General features: G+C 43.3%; 1 protein-coding gene across 6 annotated transcripts in view; it reads right to left on the bottom strand.

The window, feature by feature from the left end:
- The window catches only part of REEP1 (receptor accessory protein 1), a 122,652-nt gene that overhangs the window by 54,090 nt on the left and 49,913 nt on the right, over positions 1–18,649 (bottom strand). For all 6 annotated transcript variants that reach the window (XM_081068342.1, XM_081068343.1, XM_081068340.1 and 3 more), the window contains exon 2: positions 5,390–5,462. In XM_081068342.1, coding sequence (XP_080924468.1) covers positions 5,390–5,462 — 73 coding nt within the window. The remainder of the gene's footprint in view (positions 1–5,389; positions 5,463–18,649) is intronic.

Below are 18,649 nucleotides of genomic sequence, written 5' to 3'. Positions count from 1 at the left end.
ACTAGCCAATTCTTAGAAATAGCAGAAGACTTGCCCCAGAGAATACCTTTCATATGCAAACTGACCAATCCAGAGTCCATACTCCAAACTACCTCCTTATGAAGCTCTTACAGGTTGAGCCAATATTCCGGAGCCCTACCAACCAAACCCAGGACCAGACAACTAGGGGCAGCCCCCACACACTAGAGCCTGCTGAAATTATTCAGACTACCCAATGCTAAACTTGAGTACTCTGCCTTACTTTGATTTCCCTGCAAAAACCACAACAGGGGTGGATGCCCGTCTATTCCCCTCACACTCCCTGACTCCTGACCAATCCTGATGCTCCTCCATGTGGTCCTGTGTGGTATGCTGTGCCTCCTACTTCTAGGGAGCTGTGAGTAAAAACATCTTCCCTCATGACAGTCATTTCTGTATCTGCGTGCCTTACCATACCTGATTAAAACAAATCCCAGGGAAGGATTTGGTGAGATGCTGAGGTACTTGGAGGGATGACTGAGGGGCTGGTGTGGAGGCATGATCACGTTTTGGAATGAATGATGCTGATGGACCCACAGAAGGCAGGTATTTGTGGCTGTGCTTGACCAGCATCATCGGAATCGTCTAGCAGGTTGTTAGAAATGCAAAATCCCAGGTCCTACCCCAGACCTAGTGGGTCAGAATCCATAGTTCTGCATTTTAATGAACTCCCCTGTTCATTGACATGCATGTTAAAGTTTGAGAATCAAGAATCATTGGTCTAATTGACTCACAACATTTCTGCTTCTCAACCCCAAACTTCTGAATTCTGCATTTTAATAATTTCAGTACCCGGGGGATGGATGCTTCCACCAGGGATACAGATGGCTCCAACGAAGTGGAAGATACTGTCACCTGGACATTTTATGCCACTAGGAAATAGATAATAAAGGGACTTATGGACTTTGATGGGGTGACTGACATTGATTATCCACAGGAACCAAGATGCTGTCACACAATGTAGCAGGAAGGAGGGTGGACAGAAGTTAATGATCCTAGGGGCATTGTCTCATTCAGAGGTAAAAGTCAGTGGGTCACTACTACAGCTCTCCACAGGCAGGCTTACTAAAGTCTCAGGTTGCTCAGGAATGAAGATTTAGGCCACACCCTTGGATAAGGAACTCCACTATTTTGAGCTATTTTACAGCTTTGTAAGTTATGGGAAACTGATTGTAGTACAAATGATTTTTCTCCACAGAGTTGTAAATGAATTTTGTCCAACTGAGGTACAACTAATCTCCCACCCACCCAAGAAATCAGTTGAATATCTATTAACAAATTCATTTCATCACTCCTGACACTTATGTGTCTGCTCTTAACTATCATTTAGCACCTTACTAGTTCCCTCATTAATTAATTAGTTAAGTAAAATGTTTGATACGTGTTAATTTTATATTTGTATGAGTCATGATTTCACCCTTATTAAAAAATTATCTTTTAACAAAAAATATAAATACTAATTATGACTTCATGACCACTTGCATAACTAAGTACTACAGCTTCTATCAATATTTTCTTCACTTCTTTGTTATGTATAGATTTAAATATTTCAACTAATTTTAATTTTATTTATTCTCCTCCACCTAATATAATATATGGGGTGTGTCCATGATGGTTCACTTAATAATTTAATTTTTAGAATGCTGAATATTAAGGTTAGATCCTGCCAGAGCCAAAGAAAGAGAGATAGTGGACCTGGAACTGACAGCTGAAGAAATTTAGATTTGGTAAGTAAATGAGTTATATAGAATTCTTGTTAGAAGGATCCTTTAAAAGCCAAAATCTGGATAAAGGAGTGGATGTCAATGTTGGGCAGCCAAAGAAGTAACTGTAAGGGGCAGAGAGACATCTACACACACACACACAGAGGGTGCCAAAAAAATAAAATGTATACGCATTTTAAGAAAAAAAAACTATTAAAATTATGCTGATGGTAACCACTTTGAACACCTCTTGTAATAGCAGAAGTCGAACGCAACTTGTATTCATCTTTTGTTATCGGTATACAAGGTCTGACAATTAAGTTCGCAAACTCGTCCTAGAAAAAGTGCTACATACCTCATTGCTGAATATCACTACAGTCACCTTAGAAGTACTCCTTTTGTGAAGCTATGCACTGATGCCAGCACCTAGTCCACCCTTCAAAGCAATTTTGGAACTTCTGTAATGGCCATCAGAGCTGTTGTCCTATTACCCTTGATGTCCTGAATGTCATCAAAATGTCTTCCTTTCAATATTTCCTTTATCCTTGGGTAAATACAGAAGTCATTTGGGGCCAGATCAGGTGAATAGGGAGGGTGTTCCAATACAGTTATTTGTTTCCTGGCTAAAAACTCCCTCACAGATAGTGCCGTGTGAGCTGGTGCATTGTCGTGATGCAAGAGCCCTGAATTGTTGGCAAAAAGTTCAGTCGTCTAACTTTTTTACTCAGCCTTTTCAGCACTTCCAAATAGTAAACTTGGTTACCTGTTTGTCCTGTTGGTACAAATTCATAAAGAATAATCCTCTGATATCAAAACAGGTTAGCAACATCGTTGCAACAAGTTCGTGAACTTAATTGTCACACCTTGTATATTGAGTATTACAATTTTAATACAGTTTTCCTTTCTTAAAATCTGTATACATTTTTTTGGCACCCTCTGTATGTGTGTATGTGTGTGTGTATATATATATCTATATCTATATATATATATATATATAGATATATATATAGTCAGCATCCAAAGCCTTCTAATTTGAAGGCTGTCTCCCAGCATAAGGGTCTTTGATGGAGGCAAGGCCTATTGTCTAGGCTTGGGAAAATCAAATGTCCCTATCCAGGATTTTGAATCTCTGGGGCATGTCCCAAAGGCACAGGCAGCTGGCAGCCAGTGTCCATGGTGGTGACATTCACAGCAGCTTCCTAACCAGACACTTCCTGTGGTATAAGCTTGGCTGTCACCCAGCGTTCTTCAATCCTCCCCAATTTCTGAGTATCTTTCCCCAGGCTTCTAGTTAGTTCTACAAATTCCCATAAGTTTCTTTCTGTTTAAGTTTTTGTCCAAAGACCTTTACTAGTGCAGTAAGTTTGGGAAGACCTAAGAAGCTATGAATGTTGAGAGCAGTGTTTGTCAAAAGTTCGATTTTTATTCAGGCAGTCTGGGTAGGGCTTGAGATTCATTTCTAACAAACTCCCAGGTGATGCTGCTAATTCTAGTCCACAGACCACACTTTGGGTATTGAGACTGAGAACACTCAATGCTTGTAAAGAAGCTGGAAAATAGGAAGGAGCCAAGATAAAGGGTGTTCAACACTGTATAACGGAGTTTGGACTCTATCAAGCAGCCATTACAGTTATCCCGAGGGAGTGAAATGAATAGATTCCCACTTTTTAAAAGGCGTTATGTAAACAAGAGAGTGTGAGATGAGGAACAGGAGGCAGGAGAACTGGTTAGGAAGCGTGGAAGGCAGAAGAATTGTGTTCCCTCCCCCATCAATGTCCTCAACCTAGTCTCCAGAACCTGTGAATATGTTACCTTGTATGGCAAATGGGATTTTGCAGAATTATTAAATCAAGAACTTCCAGATGGGAAGATCATCCTGGATTATCCAGGTTGTCCCAATGTAATCATGTGAATACTTAGACGTGGAGACCCTTTCCCAGCTGTGGTCAGAGGGAGATTTGACTACAGAAGAATGGTCAGCGATGCAATGTTGTTGACTCTGAATGATGGAGAAAGAGGCTTGAGCCAAGGAATGCAGGTGGCCTCCAGGAACTGAAAAAGGCAAGGGAATGAATTCTCTCCTAGAGCCTTGTGCTGTTTTAAGCCACTGAGTTCATGTTACAGTGGCAATAAAAAAAAAAAAAAATACAGGAGGCTACTGCAGTATTCCAGGAAAGAAACAATGAAAACTTCATTTAAGAGAGTGGCAGCAGAAAAGGAGAGACCTGGTTTGAAAGATTATTAGGGGGATAGAGATGAAGGGACATAGTCACCAACCAGGTGTGTGTATGGGGTTGGGTGGTGAGAAAGAGGCAGGAGTAGAAGGAAATTCCTAGGTTTATCTCTTGGACAGATGGGTCTATGATGAAAAGGAGGGAAATAAGTGAGCGTGTGTTAAGTGTGAGCACTCGAGTCTCCCCTAATACTATTCAGTTCCTTTCTTCCAAAAATTCCATTTTTACCAAGAAACCTAATCTTGACTCTCAAGCTTTCCTCACTGAGAAAAGCATGTGTTCACCAGCCAACACAAGCAGCTGGTCTGCTTGTCAGTTATATTTTCACTCTAAATTAATGAATTGCCATTCTAGTCATAAACCAGGCTCCTATGAGTTTAGTCAGAGCAAAACAATTTACCACGGTTTGATCTCTCCCAGATGAGCTGACAGAATTGAAGTTTCTGCCCCTGCAAAGCAGAGGATCAGACCTTGAACCGTGGTGTCCTCAGTTTTGCCTCCTTACCTGGCCCAGCTTCCCTGTGCCCTAGGCTGGAAGGTGTCAGGAGAAGGGAGACCTGGAAGACCCTGCCCACTGCTTACCCCCTGCGCCAAGTCAACTGAGAATCAGGAGGTTTTGTGCTTGCAACTTGACAGCTATTTATAGTTCACACTCTGGGGTTCCCAGTCACCGGAGAGAACCCACCTGTCTGTATCCCCTGCTTAAGGAGCAAGTGTAAGCCAGGACAAGGAGTGCTGGGAAATGGAGAACTGGGGGTGGGGGTGGGTGGCAGGGTGAGCTCTGGTTGCAGTTGATCTGGGGGTGGCTGCTTTCACCATAAAGACATCCTGGGGAATCTGAGAAAGAATATAATGACTTTCTAAACCTACTTTGATTTCTTTCCCTGTACCAAACTTGCCAAGTGACACCTTCTGAGTAAAACAGGGAGAGCAAAGACCTTTTGTGCCTCACAACACTGGGAGCCAGGATTGTTCATACCCCACCCACTGCTCAGGTGAAGGAACTGAGGCTCTTGGAAGGTAAGCTTCTTGCCCAGCATTGTATGAGTCAAATGTCAGAGCCAGGATTTGAATTCAGGCTCTTGATGACAAAATCCACTCCTTTTGTACTTTGACCTGGGTTTCTCTCCTTCCCTCATAATCCACTCCTGCAGGTCTTTGTTAATCACTCGTGCAAGGCCATATAGAGGCAGGTGGCAGACTGGGGGGCCCTATTCCAGGGGCCACTTCCTCTTGCTGCACCCCCCTGCTTTCCTCACACCTGCATCCTAGTTCTAAAAGGGAGGTATAGACAGGGGAGAGCACTCCTGGGTCACAACTGACAAGTCTCATGAGGAAAAGAGTAACTGGCTGCCAGTGCCCACATCAAAGAGAGCACCCCCCTTCTCCCACCAGTTCACATCCAGTGCTCCCGACCCAAAAAGTGCTACTTACATATTCTTTAATGTCCTTCGATTTCACAGCCTTGTATGAATAATATGCAGGGTAAAGCGTGCCAAATATAAGCCTGGAGGGAAGAGAGAGGGAAAAAAAAAACAGAAATGTGATTTTCATTCATCCTATGGAGACAGGTTAGTTAGCATGTCGTCAGGCAGGCAGTAAGGTCCCTGGTGGAATAAGCAAAAGGCAGCCATATCCTGAAACTCCAGGTTCTGGAATGGCTCCGTCACTCCAGGACAAAGATATGAGAATGCGCCTTGAGGTTAATAAATTATCTCATAAATCCCTTTTGGCTGGACAAAGGAGCAGATCTGAGGGATGGGTTCGTTATGTGGGTTCCTTAATCCCTTTAGGGTGGGCAAACAGAACAAACCTGATTCATGAATTCCATTAGAAGGCCCCAGCCCCCTTCCCCAAACAAGCAAAAGAAGGTATAAAAGTAAGAGCTTTTGCCTCAGTCACAGGGCACCCCCATTCGGGGTCCCCCGCCTCCTCGGGAGCTCTGACCCTTTGCTTTCAATAAACTATCCTCTTTTTAAAACTCTTTGCCTCTCCTGGGTCCGTGTTTCCATTCTTCATGTTTCCATTCTTTGGTCTCATGAGACACAATCCGATCCAGGCACTCACTCACTCCAAAGTCCCTACATCATTTGGGGACTCACAGAGAAATATTCCTACATCACTATTTGATGGGAAAAGTTGGTCTTCAATGCCAGGAACAGTTCTCCAAGCTATAAAACATGCTGCTGTGGGGCCTGATTTATTTTTCTGAATGCCCTGAAGGGTTTCTGCTTCCAGCTGAGATTCGCTTAAGAACCTGCTGTTACAGCTCCACACCCACCTTCCTTCAATCTGTAGTCTGGCAACATGGAAGGGTGATTTGGGGTCATAGAAGCCAAAAATGGGGAGGAGGTGGGAGGCCAAGCTGCAGCCAAGATCCCTGAAATTAAAGGTCAAACCTTTCCTCTCCTGCTTCTCAGCCCCCCCTCCAGGCTCTAAAAAGCTGGCCCAAACATTGGGCTTCTTTAACCATTAAAACCTTTTCACTGCAAGTTCCTCAAATTTCACTCCTCTCATACTTGATTTCATCATCCTGCAGCCAGAATCAGCTTTTCGACTGTAAATCCATTCAAGCCAACCCCTCCTCCTGCCACACACATCCCCACCCTGCATTAACCTGCTTCTCACTGCTCTCAAGATGAAGAAGCAAAAATAAGAGCAGCGTGACTGGGCATCAGCGCTCAGGGACCCACATCCAGGGCTGCAGCAGGCCATGAAATGTTCTGACTCTCAGCCCTGCCTCTGAGGACTTGAATGGCATAACTACATCTGACCTCATTCTCTCCAACTTGCACCATCCCCTACCAAGCTTGTCTCTTTCTGGAATGTTCACCCTCCCTTCTTTGTCTAGTTAATGTCTGTTCATCCATCAGATCCCAGCTCCATGGGATTTGTGCAGGAAGCCTTTCCTGACCCGCCCCCCAGACCCACCCCCAACGCACTCTCACAGCCAATGTGCACATTATCAGGGTGCTCTTTTACTATTGGTTGGGTGATATTTGATTGATAGGATACCCCCATTGAACTGTAAGTGCCTTTGGGGCACAGAATGGATCTGTTCTGTTCAACAATGTATTATCAGCACCTACCATATAGTAGGCTCTCAACGAATATTTTTAAATGTATGAATTGACAGAATGTTGGAACTAGAAGGGTCTAATCTTTTCACCTGACAGATGAGGTCACCCCCAGGTGTCAACTCTGGTGCAAACTAATTGGGTATAGGAGCTGTGTGGACCCCAGCCCCACAGGAGCCAACATCTCCTGTGACAACCCACAGAGCTTCCAGGGTCCCTGCAAGGAGACCCCCCCACACACTCGGGAAGCCCAAAGTTCTGGCTCCCTCATCAGGTATTTAGAGGTTGTACAGAGAACTCATGGTCCAGGTGCCATTTACCAAGCAGTGGTCAGCTTTCCCACTGGGCTATGGCCAGGTAACACCCTGACATTCTATATTCAACCGGTTTCCAGAGAAAACAGAAAGGTAACTGAACTGAGTCAGTTTCTGAAGCTGAAAGGGAAAGGACTTTGTAACCGCAACTCCCAGGGCCTTGTACTGAGTACTTCACAGGCATCTCCTCAGGCCTTGGACAGCCTGGGTTAAGGGAGCTTCTTTCACAGGAGGGACACCTGTGCACGAAGCAGTTAGTCGCTTGCTTGTCGAAGGTTCCACGACCATTAAGGAGGAAAGCGTCTGAAGACGGGCTGATGTCTGCCTGGGACCCAGCCAGGGCACCTCCTCCACGCCTGGCTGACTAACACTGTCCACTGGCTTGGAGAGCAAAGCCATCGTCTGGGAAGGCGGGATTACATGTGGGGAGTAAGATAAGGCAGCAAAGGGGACAAAAGAGTGTCTGAAAGGAAGGGGGCAAAGTAGGACTCAGGTGGGAGGGAAGAAATTGAAGAAAGAAAGAGAAGGGGAGAGTGCCAAAGGCACCAGGCAGGCGGAGGGGGACACAGCTGGTGAAGCCCCAGGGCTGGGTCAGAGCCAGCGTGGTGAGGGAGGCCTCCCCAGCTGCCTCACCCTGCCCCCTCCCAAGCATTCTCAGATACCAGAGCCAGGCTGCTTCCTCTGAGGCCTTTCCCCGACCTTTACAACCCCTCCAGGCCGCAGCACCCTCCTTTCTTAGCCCTGTCCACACCACTTGCAATGATTTAGTCGGTGTCTATCCCTGGCACGCTGTGTTTCACAAAGTCAAGGATAGTGTGTGTCTCATTCATAACTGCACCCCCTGAGCCTGGCCAGTGCTCAATGCGTACGAGGTGTTCACGGTGTAAAGTTGCAGAGAGTGGTAAAGCAAAGGCCAGAGACATCCAGGGCACATTTGTGACCTTGGGACTGCGGTCTCAGCAGCAAGGGGGGTGCCAGAGGGCAATGGCTGACTCAGCACAGCGTCAGGCACATGGCCCCTGGCTCCTCCAGCACAGATGCCCTGGCTAGCTGCCCTAAGGCTGCGTGTGACCAGCAGAAGACAGGCAGGTAGAAAGTCCATAGTAACGCAGAGGTCGCTTGATTTGCTCTCTGTGAACTCCCAGAGCAGCAGCCCCTCTGAGTGGTCACGGCAGCACCCGGATGGGGAGGCCTGCGCTCCATCTGCTGGACTCCTGATGTGAAGGGGCCTCCGGTGTCCCCCTACCTCACCCTCGTTTCACAGCACAGGGACAGCAAGACAAATGTGCATTTCAGTCCCCAAAAGCTCAATAACCCTGGCAGGTAAGGCACCACAGTTAGCATTTCACTGCCCAGGGAAGGGAGAAAGGGATTAAAATGGCAACTTCTTTTAAATCTGTTTTGGAGAAAAGAAATAACAAATGAAGCAAGTCTAAGCCAAAAGGTTCCGGGACTTACGTCCATGCAGACCAAGGCCCTTTTCCACCGGCCCCACCACCTTCCTTCCCAGCCTCGCGGCCAGCTCCTCTCTCAGCGTCCAGATTGCACAGCCAGGAGCTGGCTCCCAGGAAGCCACGCTCACTCACAGCTGCAACTTCTGCCTGCTTTCTCCTGCCTGAATCTCAGTGCACGATCTTCCCACAACCCCACAACTTCTTTCCCCTGATAAAGCCCCACTAATCCTTTAAGATCAAGCTCAAAAAAGCCACTTCCATGAGGCTTTGATCACTTACCCCCTCAGAATTTTCTTGACATTCTTTAGGTCTATTACAGCCCTTATGTAGTAATATTAATAAAACATTAAAAAAACGATATTAATACCACTAAGTATTCACTAATGCCAGGCACTGCTCTACAAATTGCATACATCCTCCCAACGCCCATATGGGGTAAGAATGTGGATCCCCACAGCCTGACCACAGGGCCTGTCTTTCTTCTCCTGGGCTGCCTGGCTGGCTGAGTCAGTCTCCCCCTCAGGACCACGCAGTCCTGGGTGATTAGTGGGGTCCCTAGAGCCTGGCACTAGGTGGGTGCTTGAAAAATGTCTGTTGAGTGAATAAAGAACACAGTTGCAATCTCTCTCCAAAGAACATAACCCTCTGGACAGATTCACAAAACTCTCTCTACAAGCTCAGGAGGAAAGCGGTAAAAACACTCAGCAGCGCCTACAGCCAGCACTTAAGTACTCACTATCAGCATCAGCAGAGGGAAGGCAAAAGGCTTGAGTGCACCCCCCCCTCCTGCCGCCGCCCAGAGAGGAGCCCGGGCTCTGGGCTAACACTGTCCTCCCAGTTATCTGTGTATGGAGCCTCGCACTGCACGTCACTGCCTCGGAGCTCGGCACCGCCCTCCCTTCTCCACTGTCATTTCTTGTTGCCCAGAACACCTCCACCCCTAACTTCCTGGCTCCATTCACCGACCTGCCGCGTTTTCCTCTTTGCCTCTTTGCCCTTCATTACTCCTCCTGCTCCAACTTAGGGGCCTTTGTCTGGGCGCCTCCCCAGCCTGCTCTGCAGATGCAATTACAGAAAGGGCCATCAGGCTCACGTGAACGCTATCTTCTACAGTGGTGGTTCCCCCCACGGGTGATTTGGCTTCCTGGAGGCATCAGGGCCATGTCGAGAAACACTTTGCTTATTACAACGGAGAGAGTGCTACTGGCACCTATTGGGTAGAGACCAGGGCTGCTGCTAAACATCCTACAGTGCACAGGGCGACCCCCACCACAAAGAATTATCAGTGCAAAATGTCAATAGTACCGAGGTGGAGAAACCCTGCTGCAGTGTGCTGTTTCTCCGTCCTCAGGCCACGGACTCTGCACCTGAACATCAAGGGCAATCTACCCCACGAGTTTTTTAAAAAATGCCCATGTCCCAGGCAAAACAGCCAATGCTCGGATAGGAGGGGATGGTCCAAAATGGCAAAGACCACACACCTACCCCACTGACCAACGTCAGGGAAAACACAACTCTGAAGCTACTTATTAATATCCTGAAGCTCTGGCAGGAGAAGAGGTATTGCTCACATGAATGAACTGTAACTGGGACACCAGTTACAGTCATGGGGAGGGCTGCTCAGCGTTCTCCAGGACGCAGAGGTGCATTCACTAGCTTGGGACTCAGCTACAAGCTGTGGCACCATGATTGTTCACTGCGGCCAAAATCTCTGTAAACCATGAAACAGACAGTATTTTTCAGTCTTCTCAGGCATCCTAGTTTCCCAACCAATAAATAATGTTGAAAATTTAAAAATCAATACTAGCAATATTGTATCTGAAATTAATTTTTTAATGTAAGAAACATAACAGGCCTATTTGCACATTTTTTCATACTGTGACAAAACAAATTGAATTTAAAAAATGGAACACCACATGGGGGCTTCTGCCAATGCTGAATTTCTTTTATTTTTTCTGTTTTTAAGGCTTTTTGTATATACCTTTATCAGATAAGTTCATTTTATAGGAAATTCACATCTATGCCTAGCTATTGAGTTTTCGTAATGAATATATATATTTTTTGTACTTTGACCTGGCTGGTAGTTATGCAGAATTTGGCACTATAATTACAAATGTATAATAAACTGTACACATACGTTCTATGTACTTTTCTGTATGTGTATATTCTATTTCATAGTTTTTAAGAAACGGTGTGTCATATTCAAGAAAATGAAATTGCACAAAAGTTTTTCCAATTCACGGAGGCATACTGTTTCCTCTGAGCATTAAAAGGTATTAAATATACAGTGAATACATTTTGTGCTTTTTGTTCTTAATAAAATTAAAAAGTATGTATATAATTTCTGATTATGGTACTCTGAAGGTTTTTTTCTAAAAGTTTATGAATCGATTTTTATCCCTTCCTATGAGAATCTATCTCAAACACCATTTTTGCTGTCTACTCTAACAAAAGGATGTTTCTTAATTCTTTAGCTCCTTTTGAAATTTTAATAAATATGCTATAATTTTTAATACGGAAAAATTTCAAATTGTGACAGGTATATTTGAAATCTCCTATATACTCTTTCCTGATACACTCTATGCCCTCTTTTCCTAAAATAACCACTGTTCTGAATTTGGTACTGGTCCTTATCACCAGGTTTTTATTAACCTCCATAAGCCATGCATAAACAAAAAATGTTTATACTTGTTTAAATATTGCATAAATGGAATCACACTACGTATTCCACTGAAACGTGCTGTTTTTTATTCATCCTTATGTTTCTGAAGTTTGATCCAAGTTGATACTTGTCTTTCTAGATCATTTTTAACAACTGTCCACTATTTCACTATGTGACTATGTTACAATTTAGCCATCCTATTGACGCATAGTCACCATACTGCTGCAGAGAACTAACTCACAGAGGTTATCCAGAAGCTTAAGCTGGGCAAAGATGCCCATGCTGGGCTCACAGCTCCAGGTTCCCATGGCACAGCAAACCCCCTGGGGTTTGGTTGCCATAGGTCCCAAGCTTTGGGCCTCTGCTTCTACTTACCCACCACGATCTTCTAAAAGGCTAGAGGGAAAAAATAAAAAAACAGCAGAACTGGCCCACTGTGCATTTTGGCTCATTAGCGATTATGTTATGATTTATAAACTACCATTTATTTGCGCGCTCACATGTGCCAGGAACTGTACAAACTTCTTTATAAGCATAACTTTTTTATATAGCTCTATGAAACAGGTATTATTGCTTCCCTCATAATGCAGATGAGGAAACCAGAACCATCTGACTCCACTGCCCATGGTACACTGCGTTCTGGACTGGCCTGCACCGCATGGCTCTGAGCCTGCAGTAATCCACAGATGGATGGATGGATGGATGGATGGATGGATGGATGGATGGATGGATGGATGGATGAGGACCAGGAGAGAGAAAGGGAGAATGCTGCCTGCTTCCTTGCCTAAGAGAACTCCACTCTGGCCTCACATTACATATTGACTGATACTGGGTAACAGTTTAATTATAGGCTTCCAAGCACATAAACTGTTTACACAAATGAGGCTCTCTCTCAACCCAAGCTGATCTTGACAAAACAGAAACAAGCTACCATCCTTCTTTCTCACCATGGCGTGTAATTCTCCTGACCACTCTGTAGTCTTTTCTTTTCCTAGATGTTCCAGGCTCCTACGTCTCTCTGCAGATTTGGGACAACTATGAATAATAACAAAATTCTCCCTGGGTAACCCCCCTCACAAACATCTCATTAGCTTATTTGCTCACTTGATCCACACCACAGCTCTCTGAGATAACTGGGGTTACTTTCCCAGTTAAAGGAGAAACAGGCTGAGAGTGTTCAGAGATCTGCCAAAGGCTTTTCCAGGATTGAACAAGGTTCAAACCCAGGCCTCTTGCCTCCAATTCCACAACCACTTGCCAGCCCACACTGCCTCTCTCAGCACAGAGAAGGCGTTTTACTGCTTATTTAGAGCTGTGTGTCATCTGTGCAGCAAAAAAATCCCATTTTAAATTGAATTACAGAAATACCCCCAAACCCAACTTTTGTGCTTTTGCACAAAATGGAGCAAACGTTCTGCAAATTTTTCATTCATGCTGTTAAGCTTTAAACTTGCAGTCTAACCCACTCAAATTCTGCTGAAGTATCACCCTGAATGTGTGTTTGTGTGCGTGTGCATAAATATATATATATATTTATATCTACATTGTAGAGATTTCCATTCTTAAGCAATACAGAGGCTGAGTTATGGCATCCGCATGAGTTTGGGTCCAGCTCCATCACTGGACTAGCTGTGGGACTGCAGGTGCGTTTCTTAACTACTCTGAACCAGTTTCCTTGAATGTACAGAGCAAAACCACCCACTTTCAACAGCTACTCTACAGGTTAAACAAGGAGAGTATAGGTAAAAATTTTAAATCCCAGAGATGAATGACAAATATTTTTTCCCTTCCCTTCTACAGAAATAGTAACCTCAAATGCCATTCTTTTAATCACAAAATATTTTTCATTCAATCATTAAATATTTGTTAAGCACCTACTGTGTACCCTGGGTGCTCTGGTAAGGAACACAGCCAATAAAGAGATAATTACACAAATAACTCATTATTTACAACCACTGTCTTGAGTCCTGCTGAGTGTATGTGTATGTGTGTGTGTGTGTGTGTGTGTGTGTGTGTGTGTATTTAGTTTCAGGTGTACAAAACAACTTAATGATTAGACATTTACACCCCTCACAAAGTGATAACCCCAACAAGTCTACTACCCATCTGACATTGTACATAGCTATTACATACCATTGACTATATTCCCTATGCTGTACTTTACATCCTGTGGCAATATATATATATATATATATATATACATATATGTATGTATAAAATTATAGTTGACATTCAATATTATATTATTTTCAGGTGTACAGCGCAGTAGTTAGGCATTTATATAATCTATGAAGTGATCCCCCCAAGTCCAGTACCCATGTGACACCCTGCATTCTTTACATTATTGATAATATTCCCCAGACTGTATTTCACATCCTGATGACTATTTTGTAACTATGAATTTGTACTTCCTAATCCCTTCACCTTTCTCACCCATTCCCAAACCCCCCTCCCATCTAGCAACCATTAGTTTGTTCTCTGTATCTATGAGTCTATTTCTGCTTAGTTTGTTCATTTATTTTGTTTTTTAGATTCCACATATAAGTGAGATCATATGGTATTTGTCTTTCTTTGTCCGACTTATTTCACTTAACATAATGTTCTCTAGGTCCATCCATATTGTTGCAAATGGCAAGATTTCATTCTTCTTTATGGCTGCGTAATACTCCATTGTATAAATGTACCACAGCTTCTTAATCCAGTCGTCTACCGATGGGCATTTCAGTTGTTTCCATGTCTTGGCTATTGTGTATAGTGCTGCAACAAACATAGGGGTGCATACATTTTTTCAAATTAGAGTTTTGGATTCCTTGGATAGATACCTAGGAGTGGAATTGCTGTGTCATAAGGTAGTTCCATTTTCAGATTTTGAGATACCTCCATACTGTTTTCCATAGTGGCTGCACCAATGTGCAATCCCACCAACAGTGCATGAGGGTTCCCTTTTCTCCACATCCTCGCAAAATTTGTTGTTTGTTGATTTATTGATGACAGCCATTTTGACTGGGGTGAGGTGGTATCTCATTGTGGTTTTTATTTGCATTTCTCTAATGATTAGTGAGGTTGAACATTTTTTCAGATGTCTGTTTGCCATCTGTATGTCCTCTTTAGAAAAATGTCCTCTGCCCATTTTTTAATTGGGTTGTTTGTTTATTTGGAGTTGAGTTGACTTTTTTATAAATTTGGGGTATTAATCCCTTATCAGATATATCATTGGTAAATATCTTCTCCCATTCAGTAGGATCCCTTTTTGTTTTATTAATGGTTTCCTTTGCTGTGAAGAAAATGTTTAGTTTGATGTAATCCCACATGTTTATTTTTTCTCTTACTTCCCTTGCCCGAGGGGATATATCAGTAAAAATCTTACTCTGGATAATGTCTGTAAAGTTTCTTCCTATATTTTCTTCTAGGATTTTTATGGTTTCAGATCTTACATTTAAGTCTTTAATCCATTTTGAATTTATTCTTGTATATGGTGTAATGAGGTGGTCCAGCTTCATTTTTTTGCATGTGTCTGTCCAGGTTTCCCAGCACCATTTATTGAATAGACTGTCTTTACCCCACCATAAATTCTTGATTCCATTGTCGTAGATAAAATGACCATATAGGCATGGGTTTATTTCTGGGCTCTCTATTCTGTTCCATTGATCTATGTGTCTGTTTTTATGCCAGTACCATGCTGTTTTGATTACTGTAGCCTTGTAGTAGGACAATTTGATGTCAGGTATCGTTATACCTCCCACTTTGTTCTTATTTCTCAAGATTGCCGAGGCTATGATTCCATATAAATTTTATGGTTCCATATAAATTTTAGGACTATATGTTCTATTTCTGTGAAAAATGTCCTTGGTAGTCTGATAGGAATTGTGTTGAATCTGTATATTGCCTTAGGTAATATGGACATTTTAACGATATTAAGTCTTCCTATCCATGAGCATGGTGTGTGTTTCCATCTATTTGTATCTTCTTTAATTACTCTCTTCAGTGTCTTATAATTTTCTGAGTACAGATCTTTTACTGCTGAGTGTGTTTTCAAGGAGATTCCTTTACAATGACTGCTCTGTGGCTATCCATCTCCCAGCCCATGCCCCCTCCCAGGGTGTGAGAGCCAGAGACCCCCACCCTCAGCCAGAGGGTCCCCTGGTAAAGGGTTATGGTTTTCTCCTCCTGGTGGACTTCGTCTAAATCCCCCTACAAGGAATATATTTGGTAAGAGGTGGCGGGGCAATAAATGTGATAGGCTCTTTGAGCTGGACTTGTGGAGGGTGGGTGGGTGGCACCTGTAAGATATCTGTGAGGTACCTGTCTGTTCAGGGGACTTGTCTGTTCAGCTCGTGCCCCTCCTGGCTCCCACATGACAGGTGCTGGTGTAGTCTGCTCAGACAGCTTGGAGGTCTACAAAATGTACATGTGCCTGTCTGGGGGAGGGTATCGTAAGGCTCTAGGGACGGTGAGGGGAACAAGACAAACTATTATTGATGCCCACCAGGTATCATACCAGGCATTAATCCCCACAGCAGTCAGGTGAAGTCATGACTTATCCTCTTTTCACATAGGAGGGACCTGGGATTTAACGAGGCTACACTCACTCAACAGATATTTATTCAGTACCTACTATGTGCCAAAATATGAGTCCAACATAAGATCACAGAGCTACATAAGTGGGTGAGCTGGATTCAAACAGTTTGCCTGGCTTTAAATCCCTTGCTTTTTCCAATCCAATGTGGTATCTCAAGAGGGTTAGAGAATCTAATCTTAGGGTGATCACAAAGTAATTGGGGTGCCAGGTATATCAGAACAAGACAGGGAATAGGACAAAGCTGTGTGCACTAAGTATGAAGGTAAGAGCCTGTGCTGATGGGCCCACATTCCTCCTCCATTACACTGGGAGCTCTCTGAGGGCAGGGACTGGGCCTTCCCCATCTCAGCATCTCCAGTGCTAGGCACTTGTTCTAGAAAACAGAGGTAGGGGAGCCAACCATGGAGAGAAACCAGCATGGATGAAAGTGCAGAGGTTTTCCAAGATTTCCAATGTCCATACAAGCATCAGGAATTTGGTGGTCACACACTGTATGTTCACCACTCTAAATACATGTGTCATGGTGTGCTCTCCTCAGCCACACCAAGCCATTGTAGGCAACTAGAAAAGCTGTGACCTAATGGAATGGGAAAATTCTAGACCAGGGGTATCAAAACTTTTTTCAACGTTTTTTACCAAGGGCCATATGCGGTAAAATACACAAACAGCCGGGCCACTCACTCGAGGTGAAGTACGTATTGCCTCACCTGGTTTATTTAAGTAAACTAAATATATTTTCAGAATTTGCTGCGGGCCAATTAAAACTGGATTGTGGGCCGCAGTTGGCCCGCGGGCCGCAGTTTGGACACCCCTGTTTTAGATGATGGTAAGCTGGTGTAACAAGCATTTATCATTCTTTTGACTCCCTGCATAGCAATGACCCACCCAACAGCCTTGTGTAGGAAGTTTTCACCTAATGTACCTGAAGCTGAAAATGGTTGATGCTCACTTTTCCAGCTTCCCTTGCAGCAGGAATGTGGGCCTGTGGCAGACATACCTGCCCAGGTATGAACTCAGGTCCTTCCAACCCTCTCACTCAGCTATACTGAGGCTGCACCCCTCATGCTTACAGTCCTATGATACTACATGAACAAATACTGCCAAACGAGGCTGGTCTCCTATGTTATTGATTTCTAATGGTTAAAATCAGCCAAGTTAACAGAGTAGAATGCAGCTGAGATTTTAAAAATGGTTCTGTCTTGAAGAGATATTTGCACACCCATGTACATAGCAGCACTATTCACAATAGCCAAGAGATGGAAACAACTCAAGTTTCCATTGACGGATGAATGTATACACAAAATGTGGTACACACACACACACACACACACACACACACATTAATTTAAAAAGGGAATCCTAACACATGCTACAACATGGATGAACCTTCAGGACATTATGTTAAGTGAAACAGGCCAGTCACGAAAAAGACAAATATTATATAATTCCACTTATATGAGTGTACTACCCTAGATAAGTCTTTTGTCCTGGGATAAGTCAAAGTCATAGAAATAGGAAGTGGAATGGTGCTTGCCAGGGGCTGGGGGAAGGAGGAAATAGGGCGGTGTTGTTTAATGGGTATAGAATTTCAATTTTTAATTTTGTAAGATGAAAAGTTCTAGAGATTGGTTGCATAAAATGTGAATATACTTAACACTACTGAACTGTACACTTAAAAGTGGTTAAGACAATATATTTGTGATTTTTTTATCACAATTAAATGACATTTATGAACCAAAAACAACTTTACATGAATATTTGTTCAAAACCGTTCATATTTTAAAATCTTATCATTTTCTTAGAATTTACTTAGTATAGGCCATGAGCTCATTTCATCCATAAAAGGTTCATTTTAACAAATTTAGAGGAAAACAGAACATATAATCTGTTAAGTTACATCTGTTTCATATAATGCTACTGATTTAATTTACTGAAATTTTCAAACAAAATTTAATTCACCAATTTTAGAAGGCACTGTAAACTCATCTCAATCCATTATAGAGGATATAATGATATAGAAAATGAGTGAAAATTAATAAGCAATACAAACATGTATTTTCACATGGTCTTGTAGAGGAAAAAATGCTGTATGTTGTTCTATGCAGAAGTTACACTACTAAATATGTTCCAGCTGTTGATATTTTATAAATTTATTTTTTTATACTTTACTTATTTGAGAAAGAATCTGAGGTGGCTTGGTTATAAGTAATCGTGTGGCTCATAAGAAATTACTACAATTCCAGACAGAACTGTCAGCAGAGAGGCCCAGGGCAGCGAACACCATGACTGTGGTCTTCTCCTGGGAAGCGCAGGGAGGAGCCAGAGGAAAGCAAACTGTGTCCAGACCAGACTCACCTCCTTACGGGAGAACAAACAATTGTCTGAAATAGAGATGTTTAGCTCGTGCCCAGAATGCCTCCCTGATTAGACCACAAAAGCTAGAAGAAAAGAAAGCAAGGTGGAAACTAGCCAGGTTCCTTCAGTGAGCGAAATTTAAATTTTGGGAGGAGAATCTCCAGCACGTGTCTTAATTACAAGGCAGTTCTGTTAGTTATGAGGTACAGCTAGGGCACAAACACAGCTGATGGATGCTACAGAAAGCCTCCAG

Source organism: Rhinolophus hipposideros, assembly GCF_964194185.1.
Source record: "Rhinolophus hipposideros genome assembly, chromosome: 12".
Taxonomy (NCBI): Eukaryota; Metazoa; Chordata; class Mammalia; order Chiroptera; family Rhinolophidae; genus Rhinolophus; species Rhinolophus hipposideros.
Note: the sequence above shows the minus strand (reverse complement) of the source record. Positions and strands in the feature narration are given on the sequence as shown.